Source organism: Falco biarmicus, chromosome 7 (assembly GCF_023638135.1).
Source record: "Falco biarmicus isolate bFalBia1 chromosome 7, bFalBia1.pri, whole genome shotgun sequence".
Classification (NCBI taxonomy): Eukaryota; Metazoa; Chordata; class Aves; order Falconiformes; family Falconidae; genus Falco; species Falco biarmicus.
Window position 1 is genome coordinate 53,528,574 of NC_079294.1, and position 16,743 is coordinate 53,545,316.

Here is a 16,743-nt window from a genome sequence, read left to right on the forward strand (position 1 = left end):
CCTTCAATATTACTGAACATGGTTTTTGTAGTTAATCTTTGTCTGAAATGACTTAATGTCATGTTATTTTCTAGACAGACCAGTCAGACTAAGTATCTTCTAAGATCTTAAAAAAATCTGTTCTTGTTTAGTGATTAGAGTTCTGAACAATTTTACAAGAGACAAGATCAGAATATTTAAAAGTCTTGAAATGACATACTTTCTGTATTTTTTTTGAAAGTATAGTATTAATGCTAGAGTTAACACAGAGAGGACAAGTTTTTGACAACTACATAGCCTCAACAAGACTCACAAAGCAAGCTGTCTGCCTATCTTACAAAAAATTCAGGTACTTCTAGCAAATTACTATTAGAAATGGTTTCACATGTAAACCAAACTCCTCAGAAATTTCTACCTTTAGCAGTTATACAGATCTCAGTTAACAGTTGTATAAAATTTCCATAATTATATGTCCTCCCATTAGAAGACAGGCTTCCTCAATACTAGAGAGTGAGGACATCAGCTGCACTCAGCTGAATGTGATCAGTATGTCTTCTGCCTACAATACAAGGGTGCACAAGCTGGAACTTACTCCCACTGATCAGACAGGAAGCCCTAACAGTTACAGTTGCTCAATATTAGTATTTGTTTGGGGGGGGGGAAGGCAAATTTGAAATAAGAACCAGTAACACTGAGCAGTCAGCTGCTATGCCAAATTCTTACATGCCTCTGTAAATACCTTCAGTTCTAAGCACAGTATCCTGCCTCCATCAGAAAAAAAAGAAGCTATTAATTGATTTGCAACATAAATACAACCTTACAATGGGCTAAACTTAAACAGTTATCCCCGTTTCAAAGAAATATTAACAGAAACCAGTAATCAAAAAAGAATAACATCCATTCTGGTGATCTGTACTTTTCCACATAGCTCTGTAGAGACACCCAAGAGATTCAGTCTTTGATGCTTTCTCCTATACTAAAGTGACATTTTCCATTATTTGATTATTCTAAATATGACTCTACTTAGAACTTCAACAATGGCACTTTTCTCCCTAGGGATGGTCCTAATGGTAAAACAGACATCCTTCATTATAAACCTGGACTTCTACATGGAAGCTCCAACCTCAGTACAAAGACTCTGACTCAACAAAGCTTTTAGGTGGATGCTTAATTCCAGACACGCCGGTTACTCCTCACTGATTTCAAATAAGTTTACTCCTATGTTTAAAAATAAATGTGCCTGTGCAGTATCTTACAAGAAGAAGCCATCGTTTAACATCCAGGCTTCTCTATCACACATTCTTTTAACAACAGCACCAAACAAGCAAATTAGATCCTGTTAAAATTCAAATTCTGTAGCGCACTGCATCTGCATTCATTTCTTTAACCTAGATTGCCTATGACAACTACCAATCATTTTCTTAAAAGATGCAGGAAATTTAAACATGAAATAGCCTCAGCCATTTCCATAATGTTCTTCACAATGAAAACTTATCACTAACCAAGATTTTTGTCTTATTTCATGACTCTGCACTCCCATGCACCAAGGGAACGTAACAGGAGCAAGCCTGGGCAGAAGAAGCCTTTCAAAGTAGAGGCAAATGCTCTAAGAAACAGAAGGGAGTATTAGCGCGTAGAGTTATGTGAGGTGCTAGGATATCGTGTTCCTTTTTTGTTTGCCTGCTCCTTCTCCTTACAGCAGGGAAACATAATATTCAGTGCAACAAGAAATTATGGTTTACTTGTGTAGTTCCCCTTAATAATGTGATTTAGCACTGCGCTATTGTAAAAGCACTCAGGTTGCACTTACCGGAACTGCAATAAACATTTATGTCAATTTACTGTTTTAAGGTACTCCCAGCTTGGTAGTTAGGTTTTTTTCTGAGCACCTTCGCAAATGTTAGTCCCCCCTGCATTAGCAGGGTTATGATGGTGGGGTTTGTATCCACATACTGTCCCCCTAGCAAGACTATTATAAACATCCTACTCATCTCATTTAGTTTCCTACGTATTAGATTACAATGCTGCACAAACACGGGAAAGGGTCTGAATCAGCAGTTCAGGCCTCCAGCAACTTCCTCCACCACCGAGATCAAAACTCTACTGCCCCAAGTAAACCTCATCATAAAATGATGAGGCTCCACATTAAACACAAGCAAGTTTCTGGCTCCACCACTGCCCACTGGAAGCCTGTGGGACATATCAGTTCTGTTTGTTCAAGTCTGTTTTGTTCTCAGCTAGTTTATAACAATTTATTCTTAACCCACCATAAGACACCAGTGTCCATCTTTTTTGTTTTCATTTGTAGCTCTGCCTTCATGCACCAAAAAATAGGACTTACATTTGGGGGGCTGGGGAAGCAGGAGAAAATTGGAGTGACAGATGCTCTACAAAGAAACAAAACATTGCTGCTACCTTTTTCATTTTCATTCAGTAGGATTCAGGTGGATAATCTCCACCAACAAAAAGATGAGTATTTTAACCCTTTTTTATTAAATTATGTCTTCGCTTCCACTTACAATATGGACACATGAAAGAGTTTATGAATCTGATCGGTTAAACAGCATGTTGTAAGTAATTTTTTTTTAATAATAAGTAAATAAATTAAAAAAAGAGATGAAAAAGAATCCTCCACTTATGGACTGACTTGATTTATACATTTTCTTTAGGTATTTTTGAGATTTCCAATGATACAGTACTGGAACATACTTTTGGTTTACATGTTGGAAATATACACTAATATTGCATTGATTTTAGTAACAGCAACATATTCTTCTAATGTTCACATTTTCTTAACGTATTATTTGATACAGACTATGCACAAATAAAAAAATTAACATGGCACAGTATCTTTCAGCGTATCTCTAAATGCATCAGAATACAGTATTTCATCCATAAGCATAAATTCTATCCATACAGATAATGCCTAAAGCTATTAGAAGTTCTCAAAGGAAATGTGACTACATAATATCATGTCCCCTAATAAAGAATATCCCAGGGACATGCTTTCAAATGCTCAAGTAATTCATACATCTCCCTAAAATATAAAAAAAATCCACCTTATTGTTCCTTAACACTTTTAATCAACTAAATCTTCACACAGCGTTGCACTGCAGCGACATGTCAAGTTACAAATGTTGTGAAATGCAATGCTTATCATACCTGTTCGTGGGGATCCACTGTATTGTTTTGCTGTAACTCAAAAAGCACAGAATCTCACCATGAAACCAGGCAATATAAAACTGATCTAACTCAAACTGAAGACCTAAAATAGGAGTTGAACTGGATCCCTTCAGGCTTACTTTTAAAGTACAGAAATACAGGTAGCTTCAATTTAACACACCAGCAAAGAAGACATTTCCAAGAGACACAAGAAATATGAAATAGAACAACTGTTAAAATTACAGTACCCTTAATTAAACTTATTTTAAAGAAGTAATACACCAATACATACAGTGCTGCACACAGGCAGGAGTGCCATTTGGAGAGAATAAAGTAGGTAAGGTACACTTTAACGTAACTTACATAATCAAAACCAAACCACTGAAAACATTATTAAAACCTTTGATTAAATGTAATGAAACTTATCTATATGACAACATATTTTTTGCCTAAGACTACATTTGATTTTGTACGTTACAGTTAGGATGAACAGGTTTGCCAAATTGCATTATCTGCAATGAATAGCAAGATGTGGAATTAATGACAGAAAGATTACTAGTTCCACATTATGTTTCTTCAAGTGATGTATTTCCTTGACACTGTCTATGCTAGCTGACAACAGCTGGGGAAAGGAGGGAAAAAAAAAAAAAAAAAAAAAAAGGCAAAACCCCCACGTTCTACAATTCATGTAAGGCCCATTTTTGTTACAACTGCTGACATAAAAACATTTCTATTTGTGAACTACCTTTTTTTAAATAAAATGACCTATTATGCTTTCTGTGAGACTTTAGTTTCCTTCACTAGGAACACGTAAGCACTGTGAAAGACAACTGTATGACCGTTACCACCTAAATATTACTCTTGGTCTTTTAGAGCCAAGAAATTCTCAGCATATTAATTTGTTGTCGATGTTTCCCTCCCAGAAAATCTGACTTCAGGAGTTCAAAGATTTTCTCCTTACAGTTTGTCCTTACGATGACACATATCCCACAGCTTCAGCCAAGCTAGCAGTGGGCTCCTACCAGCCCAGGCGTGACTGGGTATTGCAGTACCATAAGCCTGTCGGTGCCCTACTCACCCACATTACACCATTATACTTCAATACATTTTTTGTAACGTATTGTTGGTTCATGCAGAAAAATCTGTTCAGCACACCATCGGCCAGCACCGAAACGGTGGCAGCAAGTCGGGGGCAAGCAGGCTTTACAGAAGAACGACCGTGTCGGAGCATCACCGGCTTTACCGCTCGCGAACCCGCTGGACTCGCACCTGCCGTTCCCCGCGTCTCAGGCACCGCGGCCGGCAGAACCGGGGTGGGGGCTCGGCACGGCCGCTCCGCGCAGCCCCGGGCGGGGAGCGGAGCGCGCCGCAGTCGGCAGCAGCGCCGGGGCTGTCACGCAGGCGGGCAGACCCCGCGCCAGCGGCTCCCGCGCCCCCCAGCCGGGGCCGCCGCAGCCGCGCCGAGCCCAGCGCCCACCGGCTCTCCCCGGTGGCACCGGGAGTCATGATGCGCGGGAACCGTGCCTCCCCCGGCCGCGTCGAGCGCCGGGCCGGCCGCGGACAGCTCCTCGGGCACCGCCGCCGCCTCCCGGCGGGCGCCACACAACGGGCAGCGAATGGGCCGCGAAGTTTGTGCCCGCCGGGAGCCCAGGCCCGCTGCCGCCCGGCCGTCACGTCCGAGGGAAAGCCCCCGCCGCCCCGCCCGGCCGTCCCGCCGCGGCCCGCCTCGGCCCGGCGCAGCGCCCCCCGCCCGGCCCGCAGTGCCGCCGGCCCCGTTTGTGCCTACTCACCACAGCTTCCTCTTTAAGGGCATCAGACTGCCCCTGTTGGAGGCGGTCACCCCTATGGCCATCTGCAAGACAGTCAGGTATTTCTGATACTTCATTTTGCCGTCGCCCCCCCTGTCCCTGCCTCGTCCCCGCCGCCGCCACCGACAGAGTCTCTCCAGCCGCTGCATGCAATCATCAAATTTTTATTTCCAGGCATCTGCCGTCCCTGCGTCGCGCTTCTCCCCCTCCTCCTCCTCCTCCTCCTCCTCCTGCCGCGCTCCCTCTCTCTCTGCCCCCCCGGCTCACGCTCTCCTCCTCCTCCTGCCGCACTCCCTCTATCTCTGCCCCCAGCTGACGCTCTCCTCCTCCGCCTCCCGCCGCGCTCCCGCTATCCCCGCTCCAGCTGACGCTCTCCTCCGCCTCCCGCCGCGCTCTGCCCTCCCCCGGGCCCGCGCTCCCTTCCTCCTCCCTCCGCTGTCGCACTCCCTTTTCCCTCAGACCCCCGCACCCCGCGCTCTGCCCCCCGACCCGCCGCCGCGCCTTCCCTCGCCCCGCCGCACCTCCACCCCGCTGCGGCCCAGGGCCCGGCCCGCTCGCCCCCTCCTCACCTGGGCTGCCTCCTGCCGGCTGCCTGCGCCCCTCGCTAGGCCCGCCGTGGGGCCTCGGCCTCCCCCGCTGACCCCGCGCCCCCACAGGCCGGGCCGCCGGCGGGGCCCGCTCCTCCCCTTCCCCCCCGGGCAAGCGGGCCGTCCCCGCCATCTCTGCCCCCGCCCGGCACCCAGGGCGCTGCCGCCCCGCTGCCCTCCGCAGGTACCTGGGGTATCCCGCCCCCGCCCATGTGGCGCAGCTGTTGCGCTGCCCTCCCGCCATCAGAGGGGCGCCATGCCGCAGCCCGGCCGCCGCGCAGCGCTGCCCCCTCCGCGCTGCCTCGCTCGCCTCGCCTCTAATCCCATTAGCGCCTAGAACAGCCCCATGTTATTTTAATCGCCTGCCCCCCCCGGCCCCGCCACCGCCTGCCGGCTAACAATGTCGGTTGTAGGTTAGCGGTAAGCGAGCTGCAGAAGCAAACGCCTCACCACCTGCTGGGGCGGCCCTGCGGAGGCGGTGAGGGCGAAGGTGAGCGGGAGGGTCAGCAGGAGGATGGGGGCGAGGCGCGGGTGAAGGCCAGGGTCACCTGAGGGTGAGGCGCGGAGGCGGGCGGGACGGTGCTGCAGCCGCGTTTCCCGCCAAGCCTGTGAGGGGATGCCCCGCGCCGTCCGAGGAGGCCACGGGGAAGACAAAACGACACCACTACCCTTTTTTTTTTTTTTAATTCCTATGTGAGGAAAGCAACTAAAAGGTGTTTGAAAATCAGCTGGTGATTAAGTCAAACTAAAAGTATTAAATGTTTTCAGAGGGGTTGCCCACCTTCTGGTGGATGCCTCAGTAAAAGCAGCTGAACGCATACCCATGTGGTTGTTGCCTGAGGTGTGACACAGTTACCGTCGCACCTTTCCTCAGTTTTGTGCCTTCCTCCTTCAGCTCCACGCTAAGAGCTCCAGAAGACAGTGGCGTTTAACAAGTGCTTTTGAAATTAATTCTAAAACAGCACCAGAGACCCTCCTCAGCGCGAACACCACTGGAGCAAAGTGTGGTGCTTAGCAATAGCAGTGGGAAATGCTTTGACTAGAGATGCCCTGTCAACATTTTGCAGAATGCAGATACAAACAAATTCAGGTGGAAGTGACAACTTTTCGTTAAGGTGCTGTACTGTAAATAGTATGAATTGTAATACTTACAGAGTTGAGGTCCTCAGGTGGCACTATGAGCTAGCAAAAATATTGTGAACAGCATTGTGGCTTTATGGCTCAGAGATGAACATTTTGGTGATTATTTTTCTTGTTTTATATGTAATATGTACCTCAAGACTGCAGTCAGCTGCATTCTGCCTAGACCTGTTCATTATGCAGAAAGCAGAGAAGATAAATATATTACTTTAATGCAACTATTATGTTTCTAATTAAAATCTGTTGTGCTTATGTGTAGTTAATGAGATGGATGGCTTCGCACTTTCAGCCAAGAAATCAGAGATGTATACAAATGTCCTGAAATCCGGTATCACAAACAATTTAAAAATTCAAATGCCAACTTGATGCCTAGTCTGAGCCTGTGCATCTACAGCTCTCAAGATAATGTTAATGTGTTCTTTGTCTTTGGAGAGATCAAGCATTAAAAGCAAAGAGAAATGGCTGCCTCAGTTAGGAAGGTTAAGGAGGAGGAATTAATTTTTGTTCTTAAACAATCCTAGTAGTATACTAACTGGAAAGTCTGTATCTTCTGTAAACAGAACATCAAATCAGTTTGAAAACCTGTGGAGATCTTACTTTACCTTAAAAACAACTGTAAAACCAACACATTGCTTTCTCCTTCCGTGTACCTAGTCATTATTTAGCTGACTGAAAAAATGCTTGTTGCCTACACAAGATACAAGAGAGTATGGGCTGGATTTTATTCTCTCCATCATTAGTAGAATGCTACTTACATTGTAATTGAAATACTCATTTACACTTGTGCAATCCTATGAAAAAAATCATTTACACCTTGAAATGGTAAGAAATGCTGACATAAAGAATGATGAGACTGTACTAGTTTAAATGTCACGTTTCAGTTTAAATGTTACACCTGACAGCTAGAAAAATGCATGTTATTCTCGTTTCATATAAAAATTCTTTAAAGAAAAATCCAGTCTTAATATGGTTGTAGTTGTAGAAATTTGGTAGATAAGACAATGTAAGGATACAAGGGAAGCAAAGTTTATTTGAAACCTGATAAATCTGGAAGAAGCAGGTGAGCTTTCAGAGTTTTTTATGTTCTAAAAAATACTCTGTATTAGAAAGTCCCAAAACATTGATTTTTCAATAGCAGGGTTGAGGCATAGATTTATTTTAAGAGTCTGTATTAAAAAAAAAAAAAAAAAAAAAAAAAAAGGATTAAGGAATGCGCCAGTAATACCTTGCATAAAGACTTACAATGAAGCCTGGCTGCATATTCAAATCTTTATTCAACTTCCTCAAAAGTCTGTAATGTTATTCCTATTCTTAATTCAATAGGAGTTCCTAAATCTATTTAAATTTGCAAAACAATTACAGTTGTTCCATGTTTAGCTCTATAGTTTTCAATGATTATACTCTTATCAGTCTGGTACTAAAAAATTAACTTGTTTTATATATTTCATTTATCATCTTCCATGCCCTTTTTGATGTGCATTAGAGACCAAAACTGGATATTAAAGAAGAAAGTTTATCCTCTAATTTTAATTGGCATGATTTCTGTTTCTCTCATACCTGTTCCTCCTTAGTGGTGCTCCATTGTATATTGCCTTTCAGAACATCTTGCTTTAAGGACCTATGTTTTACATAGCTGAAAGAATAAAAAGATCCTGTCTTTCTTGCCTTTCAGATGAACAGCCTATTTTTAACAGGAGTCAATTAGCAGCTTCCAGATTAGGGTAAGCATCTGGACATCCCATGTTAGCTCTGAGGCCTGTGTGGGCCCATTAGCTGAGCTAAGTCCAAAATTTATACAGTAGATATCCCTGCAAGAGAGACAGTCTGGTCGTATTTGCAGTTCTCCATGCAAACTCATTCTGTCTCACAAGATACACTCTGCTTCACTACAGAAAGCTGAGAGCTGCTTATGGGTTTTTTTGAACCCAGCGTGCATTTTAAAAGCAATTTAATTCCTATTAGGTTACTTCAAGTTAATATAGTTGTTTCGTAGGGTTTTTTTCAGTACAAAGTCAAGCAGAACCGTACTAATTTCTTAATTTTATTTGCTTAGGTAACTTAACTGCAGACTTTACATCAGAACAAGCTCTATAATCTATCTGTTGCTTTCAGTCTGCGATGCCTCTGCCTTTTCTGACAGCTGCCCCCACGATGACCTTCCAATGCACTTCTTGGCTCAGAAGAGCAGACTGCTCCTTCAGTTACAAGTTTCAATATTATGTATTGTACTGCTGCACTTGAATGGATGTGCAGTTGGCGCAAACTCCACTCTAGATAGTATGTTTATACAAGGACAGTGATGTCTAAAAGGTAGATGGATGGACCCTGAGAAGGTGGCATTTAATGCCATGATCTAATTATGACCTGTGCCTTGGTGCTTTTAGGGAGAGCAGGCTGTTGTCAGCAGCAGGAGACTGGCTGCAACTTAAGGGGATGCCACTGTGACAGTTGTACATTGGGAGCTCCCATCAGCAGCTAAGAATAAGGGAGTGTAATTGTGGCATAAAACTGTTTTCATCCTCAAGTTGTGCCTTTTGTTTTTTCAGTCTTAATATTGTTAGAATATATATCTGATTCCAGGTAGTGCAAAGCAAGATTTTACAGCATATCTACTTCTGCTGATCTTTGATTTTATTTCAGTAACCCTGTCATTACAACAGGGATTGCGGAAACTTATCTTGTTTTCCTTTATCATTAGCCCACCATACATCCTTGTAGTGCCAGTTGTTGCTTGGTGCCATCCTTTTCAAACTCTCACCTGTGTACTCGGTCTTGACTGAGCTCACAGGAGTTAGGTCTGACTCAAAACACTCTTTGGAGATGTTACAGAAATGCACTTTTAAAAGGCTATGCTTAAGTTACTTAAGATAAAAAGAGTAAAAAGAAAAAAAATAATCTTACCAGAATAAATGGCATCTTTATTAGTACTGTAATAGCCGCATCAGAAACTTTTGAGGGTAGATTAGACCTTAATGACACGTTTTAAGTCTTTGATTGCATTCATTATTAGGTTGTCAAAATTGTATTGGAACTAAAGCAAACATTAAATAAACTTGTTGCTGGTTTTATGGCATATTTATATGCCATATATATGGCTATTTATAGCATCTTTTATTTGCATTTTAGAATAGTCATAATTTTAGCTGTACTCTGCATGTAACAGAGACTTTTCATAACATTATATTGTCCGTTCCATATAGTTCTTAATATTGTGCTACTGTCTATGCTGGAGAATTAACTTTTTGTTTATTCCTAGGATATTCTTGTTCCCCTGGCTGACTTTTATGCCAATGATTGATAAAAAATCTCAATACACGTGTCATATTCTATGCTTCTGTGGTATTTAATATGATTTCATAACTTTTTAATTACACAGTTCAGTTGGTAAAGTGGCAACATTCCAGAAACTGATACAACACTGACATTAAAACATGACATTAGATGACTGATCTCCATCTCTACTCTAATGTAAATCTTCCTGTTTACTAAAGATGGTTCTTTTCCTGCAGTAGTTGTTAGTAATATTTTATTCTGTTAATTTGTACAGTTAGTCAATTATAATCATAATGTTAATAAAGATTTATGTTAACTAAGAGCATTAATGCAGAACCTTCAGGCAAGAAAGCTACTGAAACAGACTTTCTTGCCATTTCATTCTGTCATGTGTAAGCTTCATACATCTCCCATTTTATTTCCAGAAAGAAAAATAAAGGGATCATACCTGTCAAAGGCAAAAGAGTTTCTTAGAATCTACAAGTATGTCAGATGCAGTGACTCCAGGGGTTATTTTCTCCGTCAAAAGTAAGAAAAAAAGTGTGCATTCATGTGTTTCCTATCTATGTATTTAAAATACATCTCTGACTTTTTTGGATCTATTAGGGCTTTTCCATACCCATATTAAATATATTTATTATATATAATTCAAAGCCTTTTTCTGGTCTTATTACTGTTTCTTCTATAACTCCATGTTACATAAAAATCTATAGTTACATACAGTACCATCATAAAAAGGCAAATAAAAAAACTCAAAGAAATTTTCCTGTCACACTTTACTGCACAATTGACCATCTACAAAAGGGGAATTTTTCTACCTTTCTTTGAAGTGTCTTCATGACAGGCTAGCTTGACTGGTGGCAGAACACTGTGGGTCTAAGTGCATATGGTATTAAACTGACAGTCATTTAGAACTAACTTGGGTTGTCTGAAACAGTTTATCCTGGTCATTCGGTTGAGCTGCCAAAGTAGAGACATAAATAATTTTTCTTTGAATGAAAGAATGTTCACCATGTTTTCAAAGAAGAAGAAGATCTTCACAGAATAAATAACTTCTATTTGACTATGGATTATCAAGAAGAAAGAGTTTGCTAGATTAAGCAATTAAAATATTTACCAGAAACTTGCAAGCCAGTATCCCTGTTTCACTGTGGTCAGGGCTATTTAGTAATGGCTGCCTGTTCAAATAGTGTCAGTGCTGTTCTACCAGGTCTGATGTGGAGCTGCTTTATACTGTTAATATCAAATCTAGGTTACTGCAAAAATAAGAATACTATTGAAGTGAAGGATTCAGCCTAGAACAAAGTGGACTTGTACTGCCACTATCCAGTACTTTTACATTTACCCATTTCTTGCAAACTTGTACTTCTAAGATTTTACTCTTAAAGAAGAAAAAACCTTAAGTTGAAATTATCCAAATATCACATTATGCCTGACAAGCATGACCCTCGCACAGGATAAAACAAGCTTAATGTAGAAAAAAATAGGCAATGCATGAATTCCATTAGTGCTTTCTGATACGGCTTATTCATGTAGAAAACTACTGGAGGGAAGAAATCACCAAGCATACAATTTCAATGTGAGATGCAAAAGAAAAAGAAGCGTAAGCAACATCACTTCCCAGAAAAGATTCTAAGCAATAGATTGCATCTGCAACACATCACTATCTCAGTACATAAAGATTTAATTAATTAGTTTTGCTAACAGTGTATTGTTAGAACTGTGAGAGTATGTAACTCTGAGGTGAGGTGTGACCAAACCTTGCTGTCATTCTGGCATGTAGAGTCGCTAATAGCTTTCATTTTCATTTTTAGATCTTATGCCTTATGGGGAAGCCTCCAAGCACAAAATATTTAAGAGAGAAGGGAAGATTGTGAGAAGCAGGGGATAATTATAGTTCCCTGAAGCAAGGGTGTGGAATTCAAAAAACCAAAAATTTAGAATATTGGAGGCTGAGAAAAAAATACTTATTTCTGAACTGTTGTACTAGACATTTTATAGAACCACTGTGAAAAATCGTGAATGAGGACCAATTCATCAGGCTGTACTCAGTTGTCCAGAAAGACTACTTCCTTGCATTTCCTTTACATTTTTTTGTAGTTGTACAGGGAGTTCTGTGCATGGTAGCTTTACACATCGGGATAAATAGATCAAAATGAGATGCAATCTTACTAAAATTTAAGGAGCTTCTTCTGCCAAAAATTATATGCATGCCTCATTTTGTATATTAGTAGCAATTCAGACCCTTATTTAGTCTCATTAATATATTTGATTAAATGTTGATAGGAATGTTTCCACATCCATGAGAGATAAAGCCTGAAGGCTAGCTGGATGTTTCACAAATGTGTGAAATTGTTCAGAATCCTAGTTGAAGCCTGTTGTGTGTTTAGTTGTATATTTGCACACTTACTAAAAATATGAAAAAAACATCTTTAACTTTCAGGAAGAAAGCTGTTCTCATTGCAATGTGTATGGCTGTTAATGCTGTACTATTTTAATCAGATTACCAGTACAATGAAAATTAATGTAATAGGATTTACTATAGTTAGATGCAAGTATACAGTAATCTGCCGTGTAAAGAACACAAAAAACTTAGTGGAGCTCATTACAGGAATATTGTTTATGCTAGTTATTCAAATTTTTTTTTAATCACGCTAAGCCTGATTTTAATCAATTTTTTTTTTTTTTACAAAACTTTAATCAAACAATTCAACCCAGAAGGGTTAGTAATAGTCAAGTATTACTCTTGTCTGGGACAGAGAGAAGTGCAACTGAAGGACTACAAGTTACTCATTTCGTTGTCCTGACTGAATAAAAGATAAAATTTAAACAGAGTATAAATGATAGAATAGTGTTAAACAGAATTTTACAATGTGGATGAAGGAATCAGATTTGAATTTATGGTTTTAAGGCTAAAAGTGCTCAATATTTATCAATATATACCAAATGTTCCTGTAACTCCAGCGTAGGGAAACCTACACAAAATTTTGATGCAGATTGCAGATGTGTTTCCCAAGTGATTATGCTGTTATTGTATACCTCTCCCTTGTGACATCCTAATAGATCATAAAACTGGAGATACACACATTAAGCCTAGCAGGTAGGAATTAAAAAAATGAAAAGCTAACCAAAAATGATAGCTCAGCCTACTAGCAAAAGCTTTGATGCTGCAGGTAACTATTTCTGTGAGTATCTGGGACTACACCTGGTGAAGAAATCAGCTTGAACACAACAGGTTGAGGGATTGGTTCCTATGATGTCCCTTTTGCTTTCATCAGTAATCAGCTTGTGCTATACTGTAGTGACATGGTATCCTATCCTACTGGAGACCAGATTTTAGATCTGGTAAGATTCAAAATATGGTAGTGGGTTACAGTTTGAGTCTACAAAATTTTCAAAGATCCAATATGATTATTTTCAAGGCAAACCTTATTCATGCTGTTAAGAATGTGCAAGATCTGGTCTTTTAGTCACTTATTTTCTAATGTTAAGAAAACAGCAGAGGTAGCATTTGTAAAATTTCAGGGAGATAAAGCCCTCCTATTAAGTCGGGTGGGGGTGTTACGTATATAAATATTAATATACATATATATATATACACACACACGTACATATATAAAAGACAGATAAAAAGCAGCTTGAAGGAACTCCTAAGCCAAAGTTAAGAAATGTTTACATTTCTGAGAGCCAAGCTTCAGACAGTATATTATATATCTGACTGGGTGTCACAAATTCTTGCTCAACTTTGAAAACATTGGTTCAAACTAATATAAAATATGTTCAATAAAATAATGTGATAAAATTTTAAATATGTCATTAAACTGAACAACTGGAGCTCATTCTTTCAGGAATATGGAAATTCAGCATATAAAACATTTTTTCTCTTTTGTTTCCTTCAAAATCATCTAATACAGAATAAAAACATCTTCTTTCCAGATACAGGTATTTTTGAATATCAAACATGTATTTTTTTACTTCATTAACTACTTAAGGGATTTACAGTCGTTTATGTTCTTTCACTAACTGGTGTCAAGAGTTTTCCAGACTCCAGTAAGTTATTTATAAACGATAAAAATCCATGTGCAGATCAACAATCTTGCTACAAACCAGATTTTTTATAACAAATAAGCAATTTTTTGTCCTTAGCTTCAGAGAAGACACAATCAATTCTAGCTTATCTTATACAATGCAGTTATTGCTACTTTTGGCATAGATGATCTGGCTCCAAATTTGCTGTGAGTAGACCAATTCTTTTTAATTGCCCCAGTATAAAAATAAAACTGCCTTTATGGCATTCCTGATGTTACACTATCAAATTGCATAAGGCCTTACATCCTGGAGAAAACACAGGAATAGCAAAATGGGAAAAGGGAGAATTAAACAAATTACTATTCTTCCCTTAACACAGAGCGCAGTTTTGGGTTTGAGTTGTGTGGTATGGTGTGTTTGGGTTGGTTGGTTGGTAGTTTTTAAGCGAAAGAATAGGGTGAAGTAAATAATGCACTACTAAGATTTTGTCTGGTAAGGTAAATAGATTACCTTTTGCTGTTACGGCAGTTTATATACCATTTTTCTGATCAGTTCAGCTTCTCTTGGTTGTTTTTAGACACTGAAGTAACAAAAGCATGTACAATACTGTTGTACAAGATTTTATTCATCTAACTTAAAATTGGTCATCACATTAGTACTCTCTAATACTGAAATATTTATACTTCCTAACATATTCTAAAAATGAATCAGCAAAAGATACAAAGTTGTATGTTAATACACTCTGTCCTTGCCATTTGTTTGCCTCTTATTATTTCATATTTTTGCTTGGCGCATCCAAAGAAAAAGCAAGATCCTGTTAGGGGCAGGTACACTCAGCTGGCATAAAATAAGAAGGCCACACTGGAGTCACCATTTCATACCATGTGAGGGTCTGCTAGTGTAGGTTAGTCCACACGTTTTGGTGAGAGTTGGGAGCAATATTTTTATGAGCGTTTTCCTGGAGCTGACCTGGATAGTGTCTGTCCTGAGATCTGTCATGCTGTGATCTGCACTGCTACAAGGACAGCATACACCATATTAACAGTTACAGTATAATTACTCTTCTCAGTATAACCTACAACCTTTTTTTCTCATTACACACTAGCAGGTTTAAGAGCTCACTTGCGCTCTTGCCAGCCAAGCAATTTACCTACCATCTGCATGTAAAGAGCACCCAAGCAGTTATGAAACTGTCTGGTTCTTACTCAGCACTGGGGGGTGGGGGGGTGGGGTTGGGAGCTATTCATTGGCTCTCCAATCTTTGGAGCAGCAAGGGAGGATGCAACAAAAATGAAAATAAAGCTTTGAGGTTTATTATTTAAGAGCCTTACTTTTTGATTCTGTGAAAATTCCTCAGTAATATACAAAGGACAAATTTTGAACATTAACTAAAAGCCATAAATAGAGAGCTCTCCTGGCACCCTAAACATCTCTGCAAATCTGTTCATTTTATTGCAGTAGTGCAAACTCTTCCTCAGAACCATCTGCACCACTACTGAGATTTGAAAACCAGAACACACAAAAAAGACCGTTGCTTAGTGGATAACGAGCAAGGGCACTCTCAAACCCACTGCACTTATCTTCAAGCCAACTGTCCAGGCAGCTGGAGTACACAGCCGCTGATCTCACTCCCGAGTGAAAGATAGAAATGCTACAGAAGCTCAAAGCATTTCCCTGAAGAAAACCAGGTGATATCTCACACGAATCTAGTGTGATATTCTTCCTCCAAAACTTTGCCTGGACCTTAGTGACAAACAAATACAATGAAAAAAGCAGCAACTGGGCACCAGAACAAATAAATAGCAGTGAATATTCAAATAGAAATAATGAAATCAAGTTCCATATCTGCTCATGTAGCCAAAAGTGATGATGCTGCACTTACTGTGAGTGACCTCGCAGTGGCTGGAGATACCCTGTTGCAGCACTGACAATCTGAATGTGTACCAGAGTACACTGACACTAAAAGAAAATGCACAGATCTCTGTAGAAGACAGAAGACATAGTGTTTGTAGGAACAAAGCAAAAATACCAACACTTGCAAGTAGTCACTGCAAAACACATTCAGTCTGGTGATCTGTGCACATCATTGTGACAGCAGCAATAAGTCACAAGCTCTGCAACTGTTTAGAGGGAAAGTTTCCTGTGAACCTGAAGCCAAAGATGAAGGTGGGTCACAATGTATTGGATTCCCTCCTTTCAATGGATAATTTCTGGTTATTGTATTATGCAAAGAACATAGATATCATCTGTCTTGGGCATTAATGAAATGTTATTACTGTGGTATCTACACTGTGAACAGAACAGAAGTAGCTCTTGCCTTCCAGTATTTTCATGTGAACACATCTCTGATCTGTGTTAAATGATCTCTTCTAGTGCAGCTTCTGAAAGCATCTGTCTTAGCATTGCGCTGCACCTTTTATCTGATCACGTAATGTGCTAAATACCTTCAATTCCCACTGACTTCAGTAGATTTTGACAATGTAGTGCTAGTCTACCAGAATAAAACGTGCAACTGACTGACACAGCTTTGATCCCAGCAATTCCCAGTGGATGGAAAACACTAAGAAAGATTATCCAGCATAGCAGTGGGATAGAGATGTCCAGTAGCAAGAAAGAGAAGTTCTATATAAGCATTCCAATGCTATTCTGGCTGCAGGGAATTTTACTCTTTTGATGGATTAAAAGTCAGGATAGTACCAATGTCATTTCTCAGTTACACTGCATCCTACTCGATGCAGACACCTGACATTTCCTGACAAATCCGA

At 40.4% G+C, this 16,743-nt stretch overlaps 1 protein-coding gene across 6 annotated transcripts in view; it reads right to left on the reverse strand.

The window, feature by feature from the left end:
• Window positions 1-16,743, reverse strand: part of TJP1 (tight junction protein 1) — a 198,811-nt gene that overhangs the window by 160,536 nt on the left and 21,532 nt on the right. The window contains exon 1 of one of the 6 annotated variants that reach the window (XM_056346037.1): window positions 4,932-5,183. The exons of 1 other annotated variant lie outside the window; for it this stretch is intronic. In XM_056346037.1, coding sequence (XP_056202012.1) covers window positions 4,932-5,098 — 167 coding nt within the window. In that variant the 5' untranslated portion in view covers window positions 5,099-5,183. Of the gene's footprint in view, window positions 1-4,931; window positions 5,184-16,743 lie in introns of those variants that run through there. 4 more of the 6 variants (XM_056346036.1, XM_056346035.1, XM_056346040.1 and 1 more) reach the window with 4 other exon arrangements.